General features: G+C 38.2%; 3 protein-coding genes and 2 long non-coding RNA genes across 19 annotated transcripts; 2 read left to right on the plus strand and 3 right to left on the minus strand.

The window, feature by feature from the left end:
- The first annotated feature begins 1,486 nt into the window (after positions 1-1,486).
- LOC112175709 lies at positions 1,487-2,714 on the plus strand. Its single transcript, XR_005802699.1, has 3 exons — positions 1,487-1,735; positions 1,835-2,288; positions 2,413-2,714. It is a non-coding gene; the product is annotated as an uncharacterized LOC112175709 (long non-coding RNA).
- LOC112175698 (sister chromatid cohesion 1 protein 1-like) lies at positions 2,613-6,232 on the minus strand. Of its 5 annotated transcripts, none has more exons than XM_040509989.1 (13): positions 6,060-6,232; positions 5,624-5,692; positions 5,429-5,510; positions 4,884-5,185; positions 4,637-4,796; positions 4,476-4,549; positions 4,194-4,374; positions 4,013-4,091; positions 3,764-3,894; positions 3,587-3,671; positions 3,302-3,414; positions 3,117-3,220; positions 2,613-3,046 (listed from the first exon to the last, which is right to left on the minus strand). In XM_040509989.1, exons 4-12 carry the CDS (start codon positions 4,944-4,946, stop codon positions 3,138-3,140), a joined length of 969 nt encoding a protein of 322 aa, XP_040365923.1. In that variant the 5' UTR covers positions 4,947-5,185; positions 5,429-5,510; positions 5,624-5,692; positions 6,060-6,232; the 3' UTR covers positions 2,613-3,046; positions 3,117-3,137. The 5 variants fall into 5 exon arrangements, with proteins under 5 accessions (XP_040365923.1, XP_040365924.1, XP_024169191.1 ...); XM_040509990.1 differs by having other exon boundaries at positions 2,613-3,035; positions 3,133-3,220; positions 4,916-5,185; positions 6,060-6,231; XM_024313423.2 differs by having other exon boundaries at positions 2,613-3,035; positions 3,133-3,220; positions 6,060-6,231.
- Positions 6,233-9,221: 2,989 nt separating this feature from the next.
- Positions 9,222-10,449, plus strand: LOC121050337. Its single transcript, XR_005802700.1, has 3 exons — positions 9,222-9,470; positions 9,570-10,023; positions 10,148-10,449. It is a non-coding gene; the product is annotated as an uncharacterized LOC121050337 (long non-coding RNA).
- Positions 10,348-13,967, minus strand: LOC112175699 (sister chromatid cohesion 1 protein 1). 5 transcript variants are annotated; one of them, XM_040509983.1, is made up of 13 exons: positions 13,795-13,967; positions 13,359-13,427; positions 13,164-13,245; positions 12,619-12,920; positions 12,372-12,531; positions 12,211-12,284; positions 11,929-12,109; positions 11,748-11,826; positions 11,499-11,629; positions 11,322-11,406; positions 11,037-11,149; positions 10,852-10,955; positions 10,348-10,781 (listed from the first exon to the last, which is right to left on the minus strand). In XM_040509983.1, exons 4-12 carry the CDS (start codon positions 12,679-12,681, stop codon positions 10,873-10,875), a joined length of 969 nt encoding a protein of 322 aa, XP_040365917.1. In that variant the 5' UTR covers positions 12,682-12,920; positions 13,164-13,245; positions 13,359-13,427; positions 13,795-13,967; the 3' UTR covers positions 10,348-10,781; positions 10,852-10,872. The 5 variants fall into 5 exon arrangements, with proteins under 5 accessions (XP_040365917.1, XP_040365918.1, XP_024169194.1 ...); XM_040509984.1 differs by having other exon boundaries at positions 10,348-10,770; positions 10,868-10,955; positions 12,651-12,920; positions 13,795-13,966; XM_024313426.2 differs by having other exon boundaries at positions 10,348-10,770; positions 10,868-10,955; positions 13,795-13,966.
- Positions 13,968-15,966: 1,999 nt separating this feature from the next.
- Positions 15,967-21,922, minus strand: LOC121050336 (kinesin-like protein KIN-4C). 7 transcript variants are annotated; one of them, XM_040509997.1, is made up of 12 exons: positions 21,567-21,922; positions 21,318-21,385; positions 21,024-21,200; positions 20,829-20,882; positions 19,938-20,016; positions 19,745-19,826; positions 19,236-19,500; positions 18,812-18,897; positions 18,225-18,281; positions 17,946-18,108; positions 17,295-17,502; positions 15,967-16,410 (listed from the first exon to the last, which is right to left on the minus strand). In XM_040509997.1, the coding sequence occupies exons 3-10, from the start codon at positions 21,048-21,050 to the stop codon at positions 18,006-18,008; spliced, it is 753 nt and encodes a 250-aa protein (XP_040365931.1). In that variant the 5' UTR covers positions 21,051-21,200; positions 21,318-21,385; positions 21,567-21,922; the 3' UTR covers positions 15,967-16,410; positions 17,295-17,502; positions 17,946-18,005. The 7 variants fall into 7 exon arrangements, with proteins under 7 accessions (XP_040365931.1, XP_040365930.1, XP_040365929.1 ...); XM_040509996.1 differs by having other exon boundaries at positions 15,967-16,224; positions 16,328-16,410; positions 17,316-17,502; positions 20,829-21,200; XM_040509992.1 differs by having other exon boundaries at positions 15,968-16,224; positions 16,328-16,410; positions 20,829-21,200.
- Between the last annotated feature and the right edge of the window lie 2,123 nt (positions 21,923-24,045).

Here is a 24,045-nt window from a genome sequence, read left to right on the forward strand (position 1 = left end):
GACTATCCCCTGCACTCGCAGAACAACAATCATTGACCTTTCAACTTTGTTAAGTTGGTTACTTAAGTCCTATTTTTGTGAGGCATCACTACCACTTCTTTGGAGTTTAGTTACTTGTTTTAGCTATTTTCTTTTTTATTCCTGTAGATGTACTGATATCAAAATCAATTCATTGCTAATACACTACAATACTTTTTGTTCAGTGAAATCAACCTTCCATTCTTCCTTCATTATCTCTTTACTTATTGCACTTGACGTTTCAACTTTGTTAAGTTGGTTTAGTCTTAAGTCCTATTTTTGTGAGGCATCAAAATATTTCTTTTTTCCCCTCTACTGGTGTGAAGCAAAATGCACGCTGGCTTAATCAGCTTTGATTAGATCGATTATTCACCTACTTGTTCTATCAAAAAGCAATTCAAAAGTTCTATGCTAAATGAAACTCTACTTGCCTGGACCTTTTATCTTGTGCATTTTGCTTTCTGTAGTGTTCTTAAACTCTTGAAGCTTCTTAAGCTTGCACTTGAGAACTGCCATTTAAACTTTAAAACTAATCGAACAGTAATATTTGCATGATTGTACTGTTGCTCAAAGCTGTTACTTTGCTGCATCAAAGAGCATGACATACAAGCAATAAGATTGTGATACTTGAGACTCTGACAATACTGTGGTTAGTCAGGTTGGTGGGCCATAAGAGCTTGTTTTGACTTGTGAAATGATGTATGAGAAAAGTTTAGTTTCTTCTACAGATCATTTACATAGAAGACAGATAGAGGATATATAGTTCCAAATAGGTGGCTAAAGTTTCAGCTTGGTTTGGAAAAAGACTAGGTTCAAGTAAGAGACTTGTACTCATCAGGTTCAGCTAGTTTCTTCTTGCATACTGATTATCAGGGGATGTGTTTGAACTCTAAATACAACTGCTGTATTTTTCTTTGGATTTTTAAAAATGAACAAAGAATTGGTCGGGTCAGTTGTACTGTTATCACAATAGTTGAGGCAGTACTGTAATTTGTTCTATGTTTAGTTAGGTTGCTTGCTGTAGAAAATGGTTTGCCACTTTTATCATCATATGATCTTGGGATTAACTGATTCGGCCTTTTAAGATTGAAAGAAAGCTAATAGAAAATGAAAGCTCTTACTGCTAAAGTAATTTCTACTTGGTCACAACTTGACATTAAGTTGTTGGCTGGTGCTCAAATTAGGAAATCATTTGTACCTTGACTAGAATTGATAAGGAAGTTAAGGAAAGTTAACCTGCTTTCACTGAAGTAAACAAATATTAGCTTATGTGCCATCATTATAGGAAACAAACTACTAATGCACTGCCACTTTTATTTACTCATTAGGAGATTTGAGTGTCAGTCAATGAGGTAGTGTCATTGTATTTATTTTAGTAGTCAGTGCAGTTGTAAACAATTTCTTTAGTTATAAGTCGGTTCTGTACACAAACATAATATTGACTCTGAAATTTTGGAGCCTTCTCTAAATGCTGAATACGTCGATGAGTTTGTTTTTTGGTACCTTTGATGGTTTTGTGATTATGTTATATTACATGGGTTATGCTGCCTTTATACTTTCCTCTAATCTGATTGGTGTTTTGAGATGATTTGTTCAGTTGTGCAAGCAAATTGTTTGTTTTTTTTAATGACTTGACCAAACATTAATTTTCTTGCAGTTTGAATATGGAAAAGAAAATCTGCATCCAACTTCTTTCCCTGCCAAGAACAAATCCGAGGTTAGCACGCAGTCGGATAAGCGCTAATTAGTTGACAAATTTTGACATATTCAGCTACTTAAATTGCTACTGTGTGTTTGTTCTGTTATTGTTGCCCAGGCACAGATGTGCGAGGCTACAAGTAGCTCAGGATTATGCACCCCCAGCCTGAAGTCCCACTTAGCCTATCAGGTCATGGCATCCAGAGAAGCAGCAGCAGTAGCCTCATTGCCAAAGCCAAATAACGCCATTGAGACCCTGATTACTGTCATCAGCTGGAAGGACTGGTCACCCCAAGATGATGGCATTGAGGTTATCTTGCCTTCAACTGAGATACCTTCATCGAAGGAAGATGTGGATGCATCCGGCACTGCTTTGCTGAGTCTTGTCTATGGTCCTTCTACTAGAAGAAGGAGATTGCCACTGTTTGCTGAAATTTGCCCAGAGTAGTGAATCTGATGTGTGTAGACTGTAGAGACTATAGAACCTCCATTTCAGACAAAAGGTATACCGCACCATATATTCATCCAGTTAGATTCGGGTATATGCTTTGATTACATACTTCAGACAAAAGGTATAACGTAGATTCATCTTGCTGCTCATATTCTAGTTTGTGTTTTTTTGTTTTGTTTTGTTTTTTTCCTTTTTTTATTATTTTTTTTTTTATCAACATATTCTAGTGTGTCGATTGGGATTAGATTGAGGAAAACTGGTTGCCAACCATACTTGTTGACGCTCTGGTGATGCTCTGTGAGGAAAACTCGTTGCCAACTATATTTGAACTTTGAAGAGGCTCTGGTGATGCTCTGTTATGGCGTATAATATCTGGACGGTAATGCATACGATGGCACTTGAAAATTGAAAGGAAAATGGATTGTGGTGTATATACTCTTAACTCTTGTTGCAATTTCTATTTGATCATTTCTATCTGTAGCGATGTACTTTGCAAAAGGAAACTAGTATAGAGCTCAGGTGGCACCCAGCCCAAGCTTGTTTTAGACTTTCAGTTGTGCACCACCCATGGATCAATTATACAAAACTATATCAAACAAGACCATTAAAACTACTTCCGAATATCTAACGCATAACTGAATCACAATGGAGCTGCCAGAAGAGCAGCAATCAGCCCATTGCAAGAAAGTAGCACTTCTTAAATACTGACCACACCATAAATAGGATAAATAGATCAGGTGTATCTAATCTTTCAAAATTAGTACTCCAAAAAGGATAATTAGACTAACACTAGCATCAGCTTCCACGTAAGGAGCAATGCCAACTTTCTTCAATAAGTAGCATCACTTTCCTCATTCCAGCACGAGCTCTGTTATAGAATTGTACATTTAGGTCATTGTAGCGTAGTGTCGTTAACATGTCAATGACTGAAGGCAGTAAGGATATACAAGTGTAGATAATTTTACCTCTATCACATATTTGGTCCTCTAGTAATGAGAACATCCTCATAAGGGGCAATTTGTTTAACTTTTACGAAATCACGAGTAGCAAGAACTGCAGATGACAGAACACAAGCAGTTCGTAAGAACAAGCGCATAACATAAGCAGGAAGGGAAAGATAGTATGGATTCCTACCACAAGTTTGATAGAAAAGCATAGCCGCTCCTCTTCGATTCATTCCAGCAGTCAGTTTGTTCAGGGATTCTACTTGAGGGCCACCCGGTATTTCAAAATGGGATTTCAGTTCCCTGAAAGAATTCCAGTACAAGGAAAAATTGCAGTCAGATCAAAACTAATTAAGGACTGGGCAATCTAACAGACAATTGAGATAAGCATACATTTGAGAACAAGAACATAATGCAATCAGATCAAAGCTACTTATTGACCAGACAATCTAACAGAGGTGTGAGACAAACATACATTCGAATGGCATCAGTCACTTTTTCCAGTGGTTGATTGATGATAGGTTGTTGTGTCTGTGTCGGTCCAGTTTCCATCAATAATTCTGCAAATATAGACATGACAGTCATTGAACTCTCCATCAAATAAAGATTATAAAATCATAGCTAATATGCTGCATCAACAGGTAAATTTTACCATGCTCAGGTGTTGGGCCATTTCCAGATAACCTTATTACGTTGAAGTTTGGATCAGAATGCTGACATCCATTATCCTCTAATACTGGTTCAAGTCCATCATTGCTATGTATAGATGAATAACGCCTCTTCCTGTTGGATCTCTGACAATCAGTACTCCAATCACTAGTACACTGAAGCAACAAAAAGAAAAAAAGAAAAGAAAAGGAAAATAACACTTCTTATCGATTTGGATAAAAAACATGCTAACCGTCCAGAATTGACCTCTGAACTGTTTCTGTTAACTCCCTTTCCAGATGAGGACCTCAGGATGGATCTTCTCTCATCGCCTGTAAGAAAAAAATTAGTTGGCGATTAATGCACATAAGTGAAACATAAATACTTCAATATCTAGAGAAATGAGAGAGGAGAGACGTAGAAATCATGTGTACCAGAATTTCTTGGTGTTGCCGGGTTGGTATCAGCTCCTTTCATGCCATTAGGATTGGCTTTCAGTTTATCCATGAGTTCAGGTTGTAGTGTTACGTCATTGTTAACTAAATTTGTCCGTATCTGTTCCATGGGGGTTACAAATGACTGGGAGCCACCTCCACTAAGAAAATCTTCAACAGGCTTCACATTTAACATATTTTAACTTTTCAGACATAAACTTAGTTATAATTTCCTGAAAAATAAGAAAACTAAAAGTAGCTGTATTGACTTAAATATCTCACCAGGTCGTGATAAGTTTGTTTTTCAGGTGGTGACCACGATGATGGTTCTGGAGGCAGAGGTGGCGAGGTTAATGCTGCAAACAAAACCACAATTAAGGCCCTCTTTCTGTTACTTGAATTATTCATGTAAAAGTTCTCAAATTACAAACTATGATACTGACCTGAAGGTGAGTCATGGGTATGTTTTTCCTTGAATAGCTCTAAGAGAGGAGCTGGATAATATGTTTCTCCACTTCCGGGTTTAAATAAACGACCCATGAGAACACTAGCTGGCTGCTCCATGAGTTTACCAATATTCATAGTAGACATTATGTTCTTGGGCTGCAACAAAGAGAACAAAATGAGGACAACATGAGTATGCTTAACTCCTCCACTGAAGGATATACTTGGACTCGATCAGGAACAAACCTTTTGGTTTCTTCGTCTTCTTGAAACTATACCTGAAGTATCTTGAAGCAGGTGTTTGGTCATTATCCATTACAGAGGCAGGTGTTTTTCTCTTTCTCCTCCTTATAGGCCTCTGCCTCTGTTGAGCATTCTCTTGAACATCCTGCATCTGCACCACTTCATCAAACACATTATTAGCCTGCTGTCCTTCCTGATGCTGGTCTTGACGAGGTGGAGAAGGTATTAGATAATTTGGAGAAGGTGGTCGAATATGTGTGGGCTCTCCTGATGTGAGGTCTACGTCATCTCCCTCAATTTCAAATCTGCCATATCATCCAAAGACAATAATAAATAAGAATACGATAATGATTCTTGCAACAGACTGATTAAGTATCTGTTATAACAGGAATGAAAGGGCATAAAATTAGCTGGGCGCAGAGTTCGCAAACTCCAATGAAAAAGGCACTCGGAAACTCAAAAGCATGAACACTTTGTTTTGCTCAACCTTCAGGAATGGGAATCAAAAATCAAAAGTTTATCTATACTGTATTGTGGTAATGATTCACCTCTCAAAGCGAGGGTTGAACAAATCTGCATGTGCAACTGATGGATCATAACATTTAGGCAATGTGATATCCTCAGGATCAGCTGAATGCGAGAGAGAGAGGGGTGGGGTACATTAGCTGATCAACAGATTATGGATATGTGTGGTCACATTTAAAAGTAACTGAAGAAGGCACACTAAATGAATAAGAAAGGACCTTGATGTAAGTATCTCCCTCCGCTGCATTATCGTTAAGTGGTTCTCCCACATCTACACTATCCAGTTGCTGCAAGCACAGAAAAAGATAGGGTGACCATGAGATATTGGAAAGATTCCATCAAGTTTCTGTATGCATTTCATACTAGGCACAATAGTGGAAACAAGTTTATTTATTCACTCGAGCATTTCATCAAACATCTTCGGTGCCCCATCAACAAAATATAAACAGCTCCATTCTCACTGTAGCCAGCCGGAAAACTATCTCAGGCATTCATTACGATAAAACAAAATGGGGGTTAAAGAGGCGTTGGGGGATTGGTGGTGTGTTTCAGTTGAATATTAAAAGCACACAAACACATACTGATTCACAAGAATACCCTTTACAGAACTAGAGGAATATCTGGGTAACAAGAGCCCATTAAGGTCACATTTACCATGAGAAAATAGCCGGTTTGCTGCTGGAAAAGCGTGGCATGGTGAGAGAAATCAAGAGACTGCTCGATGTCACCAACAAGATCTGTATCTTCATGCTCAGCCTCAGGCGGAATTATTGCTTCTTTCCTGCAAAAACCCACAGTGAGATTCAGGAATTGACAATAATATCCCTGCTCCCTAAATGCAATAAAATAAAGAAACGCAGCGTTTTACTGTGAGCTCTCCGTTTGGGTAGGATAGTGGAGTCTGTGCTGGATTTCACCTTCTTCCATGCTTCGTTTAATTGATCCTTAGAACACAAAATTGATTTTGACGTCAGAAATAAACGTCAAAAATTGATTTTGACGTCAGAAATCGTTAGAACACAAAATACAAAAACAGAAACCGCGTGAACCGCCACACGCGGCAAACCAACGGTCATATTTCCAATCTTTCTATAAAATTCCACTCTTCACTCGCTCACAATTCACAATTGCAATTTCTCTCTTTCTCTCTCTCTGTTTTTCTCTGCTTCAATTCTCTGTTTCTCTAACCCGCCCAGAAAACCCTCTCTCTGTTTTTCTCTGCTTCAATTCTCTGTTTCTCTAACCCGGAATCCCCAAATTCCAACCCAGAAAACCCTCTCTCTGTTTTTCTCTGCTTCAATTCTCTGTTTCTCTAACCCGGAATCCCCAAATTACAACCCAGAAAACCCTCTCTCTGTTTTTCTCTGCTTCAATTCTCTGTTTCTCTAACCCAGAATCCCCAAATTCCAACCCAGAAAACCCTCTCTCTGTTTTTCTCTGCTTCAATTCTCTGTTTCTCTAACCCGGAATCCCCAAATTCCAACCCAGAAAACCCTAATTCAAACCCAGAAAGGAATTTAGGGTTATGGATCGTTGTTTTCCTGTGGGTTTCAGATTCCACCCGACTGATGAAGAACTGATTGGGCACTACCTCCACCTCAAGAACAATCCTAACTCGGCGACACCGTCCTTGGTACTTCCTGAGTTTGATTTGTACGGTGAGGCCGAACCCTGGATCATTTGGGATGCCTATGGAGGACCCAATCTCAAACAACAAGATCTCTTCTTTTTTACTCTCCTTAAGAAGAAGGCCAATCCCCGCGGCGGCCATGCTAGTACCCGGCATAGTCGAAGGGTTGGATCATCGGGCACATGGAGCCAAGGTGAACCGTCCAGACCCATTTTTGGCGAGAAGAACCAGGAAACCCCAATTGGGCGAAAGACGAAATTGAGGTACGAGAACAAACTGGTGCCGGAACAACACGGTTGTTGGATTATGGAGGAGTATACCAGTGTTGATGATCAATCCAGTTGTCCTGCCGCTCATGATCATTATGTGATTTGCCGACTGCGAGAGAACAAGACTGGACAAAGAAGGAAGTCTCAGGATGATGATGATCACCATCCAAAGCCTAGGAAAAAGCCCAAGTCTTTGACAGTTGCTGATCCACAACCTGCTTTTACAACCAATGAGGCTAGAAAGACAGTGTCTTTGAACCAGAGTCCTAATCCTGAGCAGCAATTTGAAAATGAGTTGATTATTAGTGAGGGTGAGGCACAAAGCAGTATTAGTAATTGTATTGGTATGCCCGAGGATATTGATTGGCTTGATCTTGCATTGGAGGATATTGATTGGCTTGATCTTGCATTGGAGGAAGTAGAAGGGGATAGACTATCCCCTGCACTCGCAGAACAACAATCATTGACCTTTCAACTTTGTTAAGTTGGTTACTTAAGTCCTATTTTTGTGAGGCATCACTACCACTTCTTTGGAGTTTAGTTACTTGTTTTAGCTATTTTCTTTTTTATTCCTGTAGATGTACTGATATCAAAATCAATTCATTGCTAATACACTACAATACTTTTTGTTCAGTGAAATCAACCTTCCATTCTTCCTTCATTATCTCTTTACTTATTGCACTTGACGTTTCAACTTTGTTAAGTTGGTTTAGTCTTAAGTCCTATTTTTGTGAGGCATCAAAATATTTCTTTTTTCCCCTCTACTGGTGTGAAGCAAAATGCACGCTGGCTTAATCAGCTTTGATTAGATCGATTATTCACCTACTTGTTCTATCAAAAAGCAATTCAAAAGTTCTATGCTAAATGAAACTCTACTTGCCTGGACCTTTTATCTTGTGCATTTTGCTTTCTGTAGTGTTCTTAAACTCTTGAAGCTTCTTAAGCTTGCACTTGAGAACTGCCATTTAAACTTTAAAACTAATCGAACAGTAATATTTGCATGATTGTACTGTTGCTCAAAGCTGTTACTTTGCTGCATCAAAGAGCATGACATACAAGCAATAAGATTGTGATACTTGAGACTCTGACAATACTGTGGTTAGTCAGGTTGGTGGGCCATAAGAGCTTGTTTTGACTTGTGAAATGATGTATGAGAAAAGTTTAGTTTCTTCTACAGATCATTTACATAGAAGACAGATAGAGGATATATAGTTCCAAATAGGTGGCTAAAGTTTCAGCTTGGTTTGGAAAAAGACTAGGTTCAAGTAAGAGACTTGTACTCATCAGGTTCAGCTAGTTTCTTCTTGCATACTGATTATCAGGGGATGTGTTTGAACTCTAAATACAACTGCTGTATTTTTCTTTGGATTTTTAAAAATGAACAAAGAATTGGTCGGGTCAGTTGTACTGTTATCACAATAGTTGAGGCAGTACTGTAATTTGTTCTATGTTTAGTTAGGTTGCTTGCTGTAGAAAATGGTTTGCCACTTTTATCATCATATGATCTTGGGATTAACTGATTCGGCCTTTTAAGATTGAAAGAAAGCTAATAGAAAATGAAAGCTCTTACTGCTAAAGTAATTTCTACTTGGTCACAACTTGACATTAAGTTGTTGGCTGGTGCTCAAATTAGGAAATCATTTGTACCTTGACTAGAATTGATAAGGAAGTTAAGGAAAGTTAACCTGCTTTCACTGAAGTAAACAAATATTAGCTTATGTGCCATCATTATAGGAAACAAACTACTAATGCACTGCCACTTTTATTTACTCATTAGGAGATTTGAGTGTCAGTCAATGAGGTAGTGTCATTGTATTTATTTTAGTAGTCAGTGCAGTTGTAAACAATTTCTTTAGTTATAAGTCGGTTCTGTACACAAACATAATATTGACTCTGAAATTTTGGAGCCTTCTCTAAATGCTGAATACGTCGATGAGTTTGTTTTTTGGTACCTTTGATGGTTTTGTGATTATGTTATATTACATGGGTTATGCTGCCTTTATACTTTCCTCTAATCTGATTGGTGTTTTGAGATGATTTGTTCAGTTGTGCAAGCAAATTGTTTGTTTTTTTTAATGACTTGACCAAACATTAATTTTCTTGCAGTTTGAATATGGAAAAGAAAATCTGCATCCAACTTCTTTCCCTGCCAAGAACAAATCCGAGGTTAGCACGCAGTCGGATAAGCGCTAATTAGTTGACAAATTTTGACATATTCAGCTACTTAAATTGCTACTGTGTGTTTGTTCTGTTATTGTTGCCCAGGCACAGATGTGCGAGGCTACAAGTAGCTCAGGATTATGCACCCCCAGCCTGAAGTCCCACTTAGCCTATCAGGTCATGGCATCCAGAGAAGCAGCAGCAGTAGCCTCATTGCCAAAGCCAAATAACGCCATTGAGACCCTGATTACTGTCATCAGCTGGAAGGACTGGTCACCCCAAGATGATGGCATTGAGGTTATCTTGCCTTCAACTGAGATACCTTCATCGAAGGAAGATGTGGATGCATCCGGCACTGCTTTGCTGAGTCTTGTCTATGGTCCTTCTACTAGAAGAAGGAGATTGCCACTGTTTGCTGAAATTTGCCCAGAGTAGTGAATCTGATGTGTGTAGACTGTAGAGACTATAGAACCTCCATTTCAGACAAAAGGTATACCGCACCATATATTCATCCAGTTAGATTCGGGTATATGCTTTGATTACATACTTCAGACAAAAGGTATAACGTAGATTCATCTTGCTGCTCATATTCTAGTTTGTGTTTTTTTGTTTTGTTTTGTTTTTTCCTTTTTTTTATTATTTTTTTTTTTATCAACATATTCTAGTGTGTCGATTGGGATTAGATTGAGGAAAACTGGTTGCCAACCATACTTGTTGACGCTCTGGTGATGCTCTGTGAGGAAAACTCGTTGCCAACTATATTTGAACTTTGAAGAGGCTCTGGTGATGCTCTGTTATGGCGTATAATATCTGGACGGTAATGCATACGATGGCACTTGAAAATTGAAAGGAAAATGGATTGTGGTGTATATACTCTTAACTCTTGTTGCAATTTCTATTTGATCATTTCTATCTGTAGCGATGTACTTTGCAAAAGGAAACTAGTATAGAGCTCAGGTGGCACCCAGCCCAAGCTTGTTTTAGACTTTCAGTTGTGCACCACCCATGGATCAATTATACAAAACTATATCAAACAAGACCATTAAAACTACTTCCGAATATCTAACGCATAACTGAATCACAATGGAGCTGCCAGAAGAGCAGCAATCAGCCCATTGCAAGAAAGTAGCACTTCTTAAATACTGACCACACCATAAATAGGATAAATAGATCAGGTGTATCTAATCTTTCAAAATTAGTACTCCAAAAAGGATAATTAGACTAACACTAGCATCAGCTTCCACGTAAGGAGCAATGCCAACTTTCTTCAATAAGTAGCATCACTTTCCTCATTCCAGCACGAGCTCTGTTATAGAATTGTACATTTAGGTCATTGTAGCGTAGTGTCGTTAACATGTCAATGACTGAAGGCAGTAAGGATATACAAGTGTAGATAATTTTACCTCTATCACATATTTGGTCCTCTAGTAATGAGAACATCCTCATAAGGGGCAATTTGTTTAACTTTTACGAAATCACGAGTAGCAAGAACTGCAGATGACAGAACACAAGCAGTTCGTAAGAACAAGCGCATAACATAAGCAGGAAGGGAAAGATAGTATGGATTCCTACCACAAGTTTGATAGAAAAGCATAGCCGCTCCTCTTCGATTCATTCCAGCAGTCAGTTTGTTCAGGGATTCTACTTGAGGGCCACCCGGTATTTCAAAATGGGATTTCAGTTCCCTGAAAGAATTCCAGTACAAGGAAAAATTGCAGTCAGATCAAAACTAATTAAGGACTGGGCAATCTAACAGACAATTGAGATAAGCATACATTTGAGAACAAGAACATAATGCAATCAGATCAAAGCTACTTATTGACCAGACAATCTAACAGAGGTGTGAGACAAACATACATTCGAATGGCATCAGTCACTTTTTCCAGTGGTTGATTGATGATAGGTTGTTGTGTCTGTGTCGGTCCAGTTTCCATCAATAATTCTGCAAATATAGACATGACAGTCATTGAACTCTCCATCAAATAAAGATTATAAAATCATAGCTAATATGCTGCATCAACAGGTAAATTTTACCATGCTCAGGTGTTGGGCCATTTCCAGATAACCTTATTACGTTGAAGTTTGGATCAGAATGCTGACATCCATTATCCTCTAATACTGGTTCAAGTCCATCATTGCTATGTATAGATGAATAACGCCTCTTCCTGTTGGATCTCTGACAATCAGTACTCCAATCACTAGTACACTGAAGCAACAAAAAGAAAAAAAGAAAAGAAAAGGAAAATAACACTTCTTATCGATTTGGATAAAAAACATGCTAACCGTCCAGAATTGACCTCTGAACTGTTTCTGTTAACTCCCTTTCCAGATGAGGACCTCAGGATGGATCTTCTCTCATCGCCTGTAAGAAAAAAATTAGTTGGCGATTAATGCACATAAGTGAAACATAAATACTTCAATATCTAGAGAAATGAGAGAGGAGAGACGTAGAAATCATGTGTACCAGAATTTCTTGGTGTTGCCGGGTTGGTATCAGCTCCTTTCATGCCATTAGGATTGGCTTTCAGTTTATCCATGAGTTCAGGTTGTAGTGTTACGTCATTGTTAACTAAATTTGTCCGTATCTGTTCCATGGGGGTTACAAATGACTGGGAGCCACCTCCACTAAGAAAATCTTCAACAGGCTTCACATTTAACATATTTTAACTTTTCAGACATAAACTTAGTTATAATTTCCTGAAAAATAAGAAAACTAAAAGTAGCTGTATTGACTTAAATATCTCACCAGGTCGTGATAAGTTTGTTTTTCAGGTGGTGACCACGATGATGGTTCTGGAGGCAGAGGTGGCGAGGTTAATGCTGCAAACAAAACCACAATTAAGGCCCTCTTTCTGTTACTTGAATTATTCATGTAAAAGTTCTCAAATTACAAACTATGATACTGACCTGAAGGTGAGTCATGGGTATGTTTTTCCTTGAATAGCTCTAAGAGAGGAGCTGGATAATATGTTTCTCCACTTCCGGGTTTAAATAAACGACCCATGAGAACACTAGCTGGCTGCTCCATGAGTTTACCAATATTCATAGTAGACATTATGTTCTTGGGCTGCAACAAAGAGAACAAAATGAGGACAACATGAGTATGCTTAACTCCTCCACTGAAGGATATACTTGGACTCGATCAGGAACAAACCTTTTGGTTTCTTCGTCTTCTTGAAACTATACCTGAAGTATCTTGAAGCAGGTGTTTGGTCATTATCCATTACAGAGGCAGGTGTTTTTCTCTTTCTCCTCCTTATAGGCCTCTGCCTCTGTTGAGCATTCTCTTGAACATCCTGCATCTGCACCACTTCATCAAACACATTATTAGCCTGCTGTCCTTCCTGATGCTGGTCTTGACGAGGTGGAGAAGGTATTAGATAATTTGGAGAAGGTGGTCGAATATGTGTGGGCTCTCCTGATGTGAGGTCTACGTCATCTCCCTCAATTTCAAATCTGCCATATCATCCAAAGACAATAATAAATAAGAATACGATAATGATTCTTGCAACAGACTGATTAAGTATCTGTTATAACAGGAATGAAAGGGCATAAAATTAGCTGGGCGCAGAGTTCGCAAACTCCAATGAAAAAGGCACTCGGAAACTCAAAAGCATGAACACTTTGTTTTGCTCAACCTTCAGGAATGGGAATCAAAAATCAAAAGTTTATCTATACTGTATTGTGGTAATGATTCACCTCTCAAAGCGAGGGTTGAACAAATCTGCATGTGCAACTGATGGATCATAACATTTAGGCAATGTGATATCCTCAGGATCAGCTGAATGCGAGAGAGAGAGGGGTGGGGTACATTAGCTGATCAACAGATTATGGATATGTGTGGTCACATTTAAAAGTAACTGAAGAAGGCACACTAAATGAATAAGAAAGGACCTTGATGTAAGTATCTCCCTCCGCTGCATTATCGTTAAGTGGTTCTCCCACATCTACACTATCCAGTTGCTGCAAGCACAGAAAAAGATAGGGTGACCATGAGATATTGGAAAGATTCCATCAAGTTTCTGTATGCATTTCATACTAGGCACAATAGTGGAAACAAGTTTATTTATTCACTCGAGCATTTCATCAAACATCTTCGGTGCCCCATCAACAAAATATAAACAGCTCCATTCTCACTGTAGCCAGCCGGAAAACTATCTCAGGCATTCATTACGATAAAACAAAATGGGGGTTAAAGAGGCGTTGGGGGATTGGTGGTGTGTTTCAGTTGAATATTAAAAGCACACAAACACATACTGATTCACAAGAATACCCTTTACAGAACTAGAGGAATATCTGGGTAACAAGAGCCCATTAAGGTCACATTTACCATGAGAAAATAGCCGGTTTGCTGCTGGAAAAGCGTGGCATGGTGAGAGAAATCAAGAGACTGCTCGATGTCACCAACAAGATCTGTATCTTCATGCTCAGCCTCAGGCGGAATTATTGCTTCTTTCCTGCAAAAACCCACAGTGAGATTCAGGAATTGACAATAATATCCCTGCTCCCTAAATGCAATAAAATAAAGAAACGCAGCGTTTTACTGTGAGCTCTCCGTTTGGGTAGGATAGTGGAGTCTGTGCTGGATTTCACCTTCTTCCATGCTTCGTTTAATTGATCCTTAGAACACAAAATTGATTTTGACGTCAGAAATAAACGTCAAAAATTGATTTTGACGTCAGAAATCGTTAGAACACAAAATACAAAAACAGAAACCGCGTGAACCGCCACACGCGGCAAACCAACGGTCATATTTCCAATCTTTCTATAAAATTCCACTCTTCACTCGCTCACAATTCACAATTGCAATTTCTCTCTTTCTCTCTCTCTGTTTTTCTCTGCTTCAATTCTCTGTTTCTCTAACCCGCCCAGAAAACCCTCTCTCTGTTTTTCTCTGCTTCAATTCTCTGTTTCTCTAACCCGGAATCCCCAAATTCCAACCCAGAAAACCCTCTCTCTGTTTTTCTCTGCTTCAATTCTCTGTTTCTCTAACCCGGAATCCCCAAATTACAACCCAGAAAACCCTCTCTCTGTTTTTCTCTGCTTCAATTCTCTGTTTCTCTAACCCAGAATCCCCAAATTCCAACCCAGAAAACCCTCTCTCTGTTTTTCTCTGCTTCAATTCTCTGTTTCTCTAACCCGGAATCCCCAAATTCCAACCCAGAAAACCCTAATTCAAACCCAGAAAGGAATTTAGGGTTATGGATCGTTGTTTTCCTGTGGGTTTCAGATTCCACCCGACTGATGAAGAACTGATTGGGCACTACCTCCACCTCAAGAACAATCCTAACTCGGCGACACCGTCCTTGGTACTTCCTGAGTTTGATTTGTACGGTGAGGCCGAACCCTGGATCATTTGGGATGCCTATGGAGGACCCAATCTCAAACAACAAGATCTCTTCTTTTTTACTCTCCTTAAGAAGAAGGCCAATCCCCGCGGCGGCCATGCTAGTACCCGGCATAGTCGAAGGGTTGGATCATCGGGCACATGGAGCCAAGGTGAACCGTCCAGACCCATTTTTGGCGAGAAGAACCAGGAAACCCCAATTGGGCGAAAGACGAAATTGAGGTACGAGAACAAACTGGTGCCGGAACAACACGGTTGTTGGATTATGGAGGAGTATACCAGTGTTGATGATCAATCCAGTTGTCCTGCCGCTCATGATCATTATGTGATTTGCCGACTGCGAGAGAACAAGACTGGACAAAGAAGGAAGTCTCAGGATGATGATGATCACCATCCAAAGCCTAGGAAAAAGCCCAAGTCTTTGACAGTTGCTGATCCACAACCTGCTTTTACAACCAATGAGGCTAGAAAGACAGTGTCTTTGAACCAGAGTCCTAATCCTGAGCAGCAATTTGAAAATGAGTTGATTATTAGTGAGGGTGAGGCACAAAGCAGTATTAGTAATTGTATTGGTATGCCCGAGGATATTGATTGGCTTGATCTTGCATTGGAGGATATTGATTGGCTTGATCTTGCATTGGAGGAAGTACAAGGGGATAGACTATCCCCTGCACTCGCAGAACAACAATCATTGACCTTTCAACTTTGTTAAGTTGGTTACTTAAGTCCTATTTTTGTGAGGCATCACTACCACTTCTTTGGAGTTTAGTTACTTGTTTTAGCTATTTTCTTTTTATTCCTGTAGATGTACTGATATCAAAATCAATTCATTGCTAATACACTACAATACTTTTTGTTCAGTGAAATCAACCTTCCATTCTTCCTTCATTATCTCTTTACTTATTGCACTTGACGTTTCAACTTTGTTAAGTTGGTTTAGTCTTGAGTCCTATTTTTGTGAGGCATCAAAATATTTCTTTTTTCCCCTCTACTGGTGTGAAGCAAAATGCACGCTGGCTTAATCAGCTTTGATTAGATCGATTATTCACCTACTTGTTCTATCAAAAAGCAATTCAAAAGTTCTATGCTAAATGAAACTCTACTTGCCTGGTCTTCATTTCGCATAGATACTATGAAAGTTACCTTCCAGTTTAAATGAATAACTCTGTTTCAAATGGTGCACAAGACTCACAATTTGGTCTCTGTTTTGAATGGTGTACAGGGTAGGGTTTGAAATATATATATATATGGAAACAGTTTCATTATTTTAGTACCACACAAGTCAAAGTGGAGTCTAGATCAAAAGACATTGAGACCTGAAAATTCATCCAAAGCAAATAATATGACACCTTCTGGTCCTTCAATCTCTGAATCTCAGTAGATAAACTGTTGCATTGATTTGTACCTATTCTTCTGGGGGTTGATAGTTCAAGATTTGAGAGTCAAGCATCTTTGTTAACAACCTGCACAAATGGATTCTTAAACACACCATCACAAGTTCTAACTTAAAATTCACCTGATCTTCAAGAGCTTTTGATATATGATCAAGTAGTGGACAAAATATTTGCAAGCTAGCATGCATCTCAGCTCCTCAACCTCCTGCTATTTATCACCAGAGAAAATTTAACAAACTTTCACAATTGATCAAAAATCAAAATAACATTCTTTCTTTTTCAAAACTAATCGACACAAGTATAGAGTGAGTGGCATTTCTTGTCTTTAGGTTAAAGTGCACAGCTTCAAGTTCCTTATGAACCAAGCATTTGTAGCCAAATCTTTTAAGCATTTGCTGAACTATCACACTCTCTTTCAAAAAACTAAAAAAAAAAAAGTATATCATACTCAAATTGAGTCTGAACAGATAGAAAGAGCTACTTCTGGCCAATAGAGGTTTGGCTCTCAATTTAGTGACTTAGGATTGCCGAGTTTAATCTTCAATGGAATAGCTTTTAAAATTTGGAAACAGTTTACAAATTTAGTACTACAATGCATGTACATAAAAGCATCTAGACTAAAAGATATTCAGAACTGGAAGTTCAACGGAATCAACTACGTACAGTGAATTACACTATTAGAAATTTAGAATAAAAGAATTCTGAACAGGCTTCAATTCCAATTTCCAAAGAGAGAAACCTCTACCTTTCTCTGAAGAAGAAAAAAAAATGTGCGCGTGTGTGTGTGTGACCATATAAATTCCAGTTAGATTAAAGACTGAAGCATAAAAAATCAGATTGCAAATGGAAATTTTATCGGTTTAAGTTCCTTTAATGAATAGTCTAATTGCTGCACAAAGTACATTCATTGAGGATGATGGTGAGTGCATCATTGTATCAATTGGATACTATATATTGAATCCTTGTTCTTAAGTTGGATAATATTTGATTTTTGCAAGCAATAGAACTTGAATCTTTCTATTTGAAACTGTTCCTGGTAATAGCATCATAATATGACATTTTTCAGCAGCAAATAAAATTTGAACACACCTCAAGTGCTTGCAAAGATACCTCCACAGTAGAATTTCTTTTGTGCACAGAATATGGATATGCAAGTAACCACCATGTTGACGAGAAGGTTGACTAGCATGATTGTCTTTCCCATAAAGCAGAATCAAGGATAATCATTCAATTGTAAGTAGCTGGCTTATTCAGTACTTTTGATAAAGTACATAATTTTCTGCAGAAGTTGTTTAACCTGCATGTCATTGAACTTGATGTCACTAGCAGCTACTACTCCAGCAAGATCATGTTTACTCAAATACGAGATACAATCTACTTCATGAATGAGATCTTATTATTCCCTCTACCTTCACCATGTTCTGATGCGAGAAACCTAATACTCCATCATTTAAAATTATAAACTTTCCAGTAAGTGTGAAAAACCTCCCAGTTTCAACTTCATGTGAATTGTATCTGCCTTAACCAATCATCATGCAATTAAGGTATAAAAAACAAGTGTTCTTAAAATCAATTAACGGTATGAAAATTCATATAAATAGATGTTAATCAGCTATATGTATACGCCACAAATGTGTGAGAGAGAGAGGCAGATAATTTCATATGGCTAAAAAGTTAAAAAAAAATAAAAAATGAGCATTGATGCAGAACACCAAAATAAGCATCTGTAAGAGACCGAACTTGATTCCAACGCCCCCTGCCATTGAAACCCCGCTTGCGCTCTTCTGCTTCTGACAATTGTCATGCCGTAGATACCATGGTGCTAGAAGAAGTAGCAAGCATGTTTTCAAGTGCAAAAATCCTTGAATTTCTTGCACCAGGAGACATTATTTCTGAGGAATCACTGCATTCATACCATTGAAACAAAGATATATACATCATGTACACACAAGATAATGGACGAATTTATTGCAACATGACAACATGATATTGAGTATATTCGACTTCAAAAATACTCACCTTAAATTACGTTGTTCTTCTATTAGCTTGGTTCTTTCCTTGGCCATCATAGCACGCCTGTGGTAGCATAGTTAAAATGAAATTGATTAGAGCACTGTCCCAGTCAAAAACAATGTTGATATACGGACAGTTATTGGTCACAGAGCATGGCTCTTTTCAAATGAAATACAAAAAATATGGATAACTGCAGTTACTGTTACTATGAATATATTCAACATATCAGAGAAGTTGAGATAGATGCTTGACTAGGTTCTTAATACATGATGCTATTTTGCCAAGTGAACTGTACTAACAAAGAGAGATACTGCAAACACTGCAATTACGGGAATTTTGCCGAAGTTATATCCAATATACACTACTATCAAAAGTAAAACTCCTCTCTAGGTTCACAAGACTCATGGACCTGACACCTTAAATTTTTCAACTTGTCATGAATAATATTTATCATGCTTATCATACCCATTTCTTCATAAATGATGAAAACAACTGAACATGTCTAGAAAGCTCCAACAGCACCTTCAAGCAAGTCAATTCTAAAAGCCTTAAAGATTAATTCATAAACTAGTCCAACAGAATTAGAGGCTTACTCTTCAATTTGCCGCTCATACTCAGATCTTACTTCATGAGTCTTAACTGTGACTTCAAGCTCAAGTTCCATTGCCTGCATCAGAGCCTATATGGAGAAAACAGTTACATGGAGGATTACTACATCCCAATGCATAACCAAACAAATCAAAAGGTTACGTCCAATCAGACAAATAGAGTGAGGAGCCAATTAGATCCCCATTTACATAGATGGAAATCGCAGTATTATAATAACAACACAAAAGATAATCAAACTACTTTACTATCAAGCTACATTAAAAGCAAAGGTCCAGTCCAATGTGACATAGATAATGTGATGCCATCTTTTCTTATATTTGTCATCAGTCCAACTCATAGCATACAAACAAGCACTTCATTTTGATAAATGATTTTTCTTTTTTATTAGAAGCTTCGAGTTACAAATACCTGAATACCATGAGCATTATGACCAGAAGTTTCAGTGAAGAAGTCTTTCAGTGAAGAAGTTTCAGGTGTTTTTCTCTTTCTCCTCCTTATAGGCCTCTGCCTCTGTTGAGCAATCTCTTGAACATCCTGCATCTGCACCACTTCAGCAAACACATTATTAGCCTGCTGTCCTTCCTGATGCTGGTCTTGACGAGGTGGAGAAGGTGGTCGAATATGTGTGGGCTCTCCTGATGTGAGGTCTACGTTATCTCCCTCAATTTCAAATCTGCCATATCATCCAAAGACAATAATAAATAAGAATACGATAATGATTCTTGCAACAGACTGATTAAGTATCTGTTATAACAGGAATGAAAGGGCATAAAATTAGCTGGGCGCAGAGTTCGCAAAACTCCAATGAAAAAGGCACTCGGAAACTCAAAAGCATGAACACTCTGTTTTGCTCAACCTTCAGGAATGGGAATCAAAAATCAAAAGTTTATCTATACTGTATTGTGGTAATGATTCACCTCTCAAAGCGAGGGTTGAACAAATCTGCATGTGCATCTGATGGATCATAACATTTAGGCAATGTGATATCCTCAGGATCAGCTGAATGCGAGAGAGAGGGGTGGGGTACATTAGCTGATCAACAGATTATGGATATGTGTGGTCACATTTAAAAGTAACTGAAGAAGGCACACTAAATGAATAAGAAAGGACCTTGATGTAAGTTCTGATGTTGATCTCCCTCCGCTGCATTATCGTTAAGTGGTTCTCCCACATCTACACTATCCAGTTGCTGCAAGCACAGAAAAAGATAGGGTGACCATGAGATATTGCAAAGATTCCATCAAGTTTCTGTATGCATTTCATACTAGGCACAATAGTGGAAACAAGTTTATTTATTCATTCGAGCATTTCATCAAACATCTTCGGTGCCCCATCAACAAAATATAAACAGCTCCATTCTCACTGTGGTTGGCTTGAAGAAAAGACCAAGCATCGGAGCACAACGGTTGTTGGATATTGTATGAATTCTACCTTGATCCATCACTCAGAGACAAGAAACAAAAGGTGGAAGACTATGTTCTTTGTCTGCTACGAAAAAATGGTGAACCCAAAGCCAAGATCAAAAAGAGGAGAAAACAACGTGAAGAGGAAGACGTTCTTGAAAACAATTATGCCTGTGATGATGGAGAGAACACAAACAAGGAGCAACCTCAAGCTAAGCGACAACGAATGGGGGAGCAGAATGGGGGACTCCAACACTTTGTTTCCGAGGTTCAATCAGGCGACGATCATGGAATGCTTATTCCACTACCCGAGGAAGATTTCCTCTGGGAGGAAATGTTACAACAAATGGGTATTGGAGACGATCATGGAATACCGGAGGAAGATTTTCTGTGGGAGGATATATTACAACAAATAGGTAGTAATTGAGTGAATTACAGGAATAAAGACTAGTAGTTATTTTTCAATCAACTGAAATCAGTTCATAATGAAAATAGGTAGTTTATAACATGTACGAGAGGTTACAGACATGATCTTATGAAGGTAAAATAAAAATAAATATATAAAAAAGCTTTCAAAAGGGAATGCCACTGCACTTACTAGCTTGCGCAAATCATACTTGTGTCCATTTTCACATTTCTTCAACGCTGAGTTCTGTTGCAATAAAAGATTAACCAAACTAGAATTAGCATTCATGAATAAAAAAAAAGAAAAAAGTTAAAGGGTTTCTCTAATGCTAGAAACCAAAAGGGAAAAAAAATTTCCAAAACCAAATGTGTCCGCAAAGAAAAAGACCAAGATGAGTATTTTAGTGGGTAACATAAATGAATTATGTTTGGTAGTGCTCCTTTCTACTCAAATCATAAGATCTCCACCATCATAGCAGCAGAAGCACCAATCCTCTGAATCCTTATCTTCCTCCTCCACCCTCTTCTTCTTCTTCATGATCCCTTCTCTTCTTTTATCTAGACCCTAAAAACCCACAAGCCAGCAGAACAACTCACTAATCAGTCAACTTCTACAATAAGATCTAGACCAAAACATACATGAAACAATCTAAATTCTTTGTGAATGAAATATTAGTGTTACCTTCATACCATGCAGATGCAATGCAACGCAATCAAGCTAGCTCTCTTGCAAGAAGACACCTCAAACTTCTACAACCCAAACATGCAAGAAGAAGAACAAGAGAGACCGGTTAAAAACATACTCACAAGTGTTCGTCCTCGAAAAGATGAAGATCTCTTTCTTCCATATAAGGACTTATATCCGGGTTAGGTAGAACACTAATTTTAATTACCCCAAATTTCATACTAATTGCAATTATATAACCCTTACCCTTAAATTTGAGGTCCAAGATTAGACATTCCCTCACTTTTCCCAACTCAGCTTCACCACTAGGTCCCCTACTGTTCCAACTCTCTATACCTTCAGATTGTCTGTTTCGATTACAGAACCAAATAGTGGGGAGGGACTGTTTCTTTTGGTGATTTCCACTGCGACACCTATGCTTGCGGCAATTAGAGCAAGCCATGTTGGCGCTTATTATAATAATCCCCATCTCTGACTGACTCTCCTAATCAATCAACTTCTTTCACCTGTCATATCGTTTGCTGTAAATGGGGGCTGGGAAACGTACTTAGTCTCACATCATGATTACTCCGAGCCGGAGCAAGTAAATAAGCAATAAAGAATAAAAGAAAACCTATTGAACACGCATATATGTATTGGGAATTACATCCACCCAACGGTCTTCTTCTACAAAGATCAGTCATATACATACTTCATTCTTGTACCCATAATAACTGGTATCAGTTGGGGTTGCCTGAAGAATTGAGGAGAAAGCATTATTTATTTGAGGGACTAGTGTCACGGCTGTGGTCTCTTATTTCATATCTATGGTTTCCGAGTAAGTGTTGAATTTCTTTCCAGATAGGACCATACAAAGCGAATAGGACAACTTGACATAGGGATAGGGTACACAATATTTTTTCTTTCTTTGTAGCCATCAATTGTTGCATTAACTTTTTAAGGTACCACTTATCCTTCAAAATGGTACTATACTATAATGTGCCTAACACAAATTTCAATTCGTCGTTGTCCAAAAAAATTAGCAATTTATGACTTGTTATAATTAAACCTTGATGGGTTGGTGGTTTGGTAACTTTTTTTTTTTTTTTTTTTTTTCTGAGAATGGGCGAGTTTGGTAACTTGGTTTGGCTAGCCACCCAAAATTTAATTCTCATTAATAATAAAAAAGCTAGTATTCTTAGTGATAATAGAGTTTGGTGGACAGGACAATCGTCAATGCTTACCAACTTAATTGGTTTAGTTTGGCTGCACTTATAGCCACATATATTCAATTCTCATTAATATTGAAAAAGTTAGTCTTCTTAACGCTAATAGAATCTGGTTAATAAGATGATCGTCAAATGAGTTGAAAAGAATCAAACATTAGCCGTTCAAGTCCTTGCTGGCACTGTGAACCTTAGCTGACATGTTGCACAAGTTGTAGGACCGGTTTGTGTGACAAAATTTTGCTTTTTGTTTTTTTCTCTCTAGTGACCAATTTCTAGATTGGTCTGACACGTTGCAAGAATTGTGAGGCCAATTCGTGTGACTGAGATTTTCCTTCTTTTCTCTCTAATGAACACCATCTTTGAATTAGTCTGACATGCTGCACAACTTGTGGGACAATTCGTGTGACCGAAGTTTGTCTTTTTTTTCTTTTTTTTTCCGACGCACAACCGACTTTGAAGTTACTCTAATCTGCAAAGTTTGAAAGGAGAATTTATTTGATACTAGCTAAATAAAAAGAAAATCCTATGTTACAATGAAGGGACAAATCATTCCCCTTCTCATTAACTATAAAATTTTTTGTTAGGGTTTATTAGGGAAGCTTGGTGATGTGTTTATAGCCGCGTACCAAACACACAGTTAGTTAACGCAATCGGGTGGGTTCTAGCATCATTTCTAGAATCTCTCTCCTTGGCTTTGTTTCATGGTGTTATTGTTCGTTCAAAATTGGTTGATCGGCTCATAGCTCTTCATTTGTCTAGATTTGGTCGTTTTCGGCTTCCTTTGAGCATTGAAGGTGGTGATCTTGGCTTGTTTTGGTGACTTTGGCGATGGTGGTTGGCCTTTTTCTTTTTTTTTTATTCAATGGATATGAGCCTAACCTTAAAAAAAAAAAAACAAAAAAAAATAAGCATTGCAACTACGATGGCAATGGTGGTAGTGATTTCCTTTCCCTTTGGCTTTGAAAGATGGGATAGGAGTTGTGTTCATCCGGTGGTCATCTTGGCGATAATCAATTTTGGTGAGACTCGATTTGAGGATAATAGAGTGGTACGACAATGGTGAGACTCGATTTAGCTTTGGGAACATCTGTAGCTTACTCAGTGGTTCGGTTTCTTTTTACTAGCAATAGCTTTTTGTAAGATGATAGTAGACTTTGTAGAGGAATGACTTTATATTTTCTAAAAGGCTAAATACTGGTTACTACCTTGTACTTTAGGTCCAAAATCAATTCAGTTTCTGACTTCTAATTTCATCAAAAACACCCATGTGCTCTTAGTTTTCATCCAATTGATCATTCCGTCAATAGTCTGTTAATTGGAGGCGTTAACTTGCTGACATAGCATGCCAACTCAGCTTCTGTGGGGCCCACATGCAAGCAAAAATTCCTAAATTAGCCTCGACACTCCATCTTCTCCATGCTCTCGTACCTCTTCTCATACCTTCAAAACCAATCAAAAGAAAAAGCAGTCAACTCAACTGATCATGAAGTTCAGACGGCGAAAAATTGACAGAACTA

The sequence above is a fragment of the Rosa chinensis genome, chromosome 7 (genome assembly GCF_002994745.2).
Source record: "Rosa chinensis cultivar Old Blush chromosome 7, RchiOBHm-V2, whole genome shotgun sequence".
NCBI lineage: Eukaryota > Viridiplantae > Streptophyta > Magnoliopsida > Rosales > Rosaceae > Rosa > Rosa chinensis.

What these genes read in the sequence shown, in the direction of transcription:
- LOC112175698 (XM_040509989.1), bottom strand. Translation starts at nt 4,946, where the DNA reads ATGACCAAACACCTGCTTCAAGATACTTCAGGTATAGTTTCAAGAAGA. An exon ending in GAAGACGAAGAAACCAAAAG is followed by an intron (nt 4,797 to 4,883) that starts GTTTGTTCCTGA and finishes TCTTTGTTGCAG; the next exon opens with CCCAAGAACATAATGTCTAC. An exon ending in GTGACTGATGCCATTCGAAT is followed by an intron (nt 3,415 to 3,586) that starts GTATGTTTGTCT and finishes GAATTCTTTCAG; the next exon opens with GGAACTGAAATCCCATTTTG.
- LOC112175699 (XM_040509983.1), bottom strand. Translation starts at nt 12,681, where the DNA reads ATGACCAAACACCTGCTTCAAGATACTTCAGGTATAGTTTCAAGAAGA. An exon ending in TACCCATGACTCACCTTCAG is followed by an intron (nt 12,285 to 12,371) that starts GTCAGTATCATA and finishes TTTTGTTTGCAG; the next exon opens with CATTAACCTCGCCACCTCTG. An exon ending in GGCAACACCAAGAAATTCTG is followed by an intron (nt 11,827 to 11,928) that starts GTACACATGATT and finishes TTTTTCTTACAG; the next exon opens with GCGATGAGAGAAGATCCATC.
- LOC121050336 (XM_040509996.1), bottom strand. Translation starts at nt 20,924, where the DNA reads ATGAATGCTAATTCTAGTTTGGTTAATCTTTTATTGCAACAGAACTCA. An exon ending in ACATCAGAACTTACATCAAG is followed by an intron (nt 19,827 to 19,937) that starts GTCCTTTCTTAT and finishes TCTCGCATTCAG; the next exon opens with CTGATCCTGAGGATATCACA. An exon ending in TTCAACCCTCGCTTTGAGAG is followed by an intron (nt 19,501 to 19,744) that starts GTGAATCATTAC and finishes ATGATATGGCAG; the next exon opens with ATTTGAAATTGAGGGAGATA.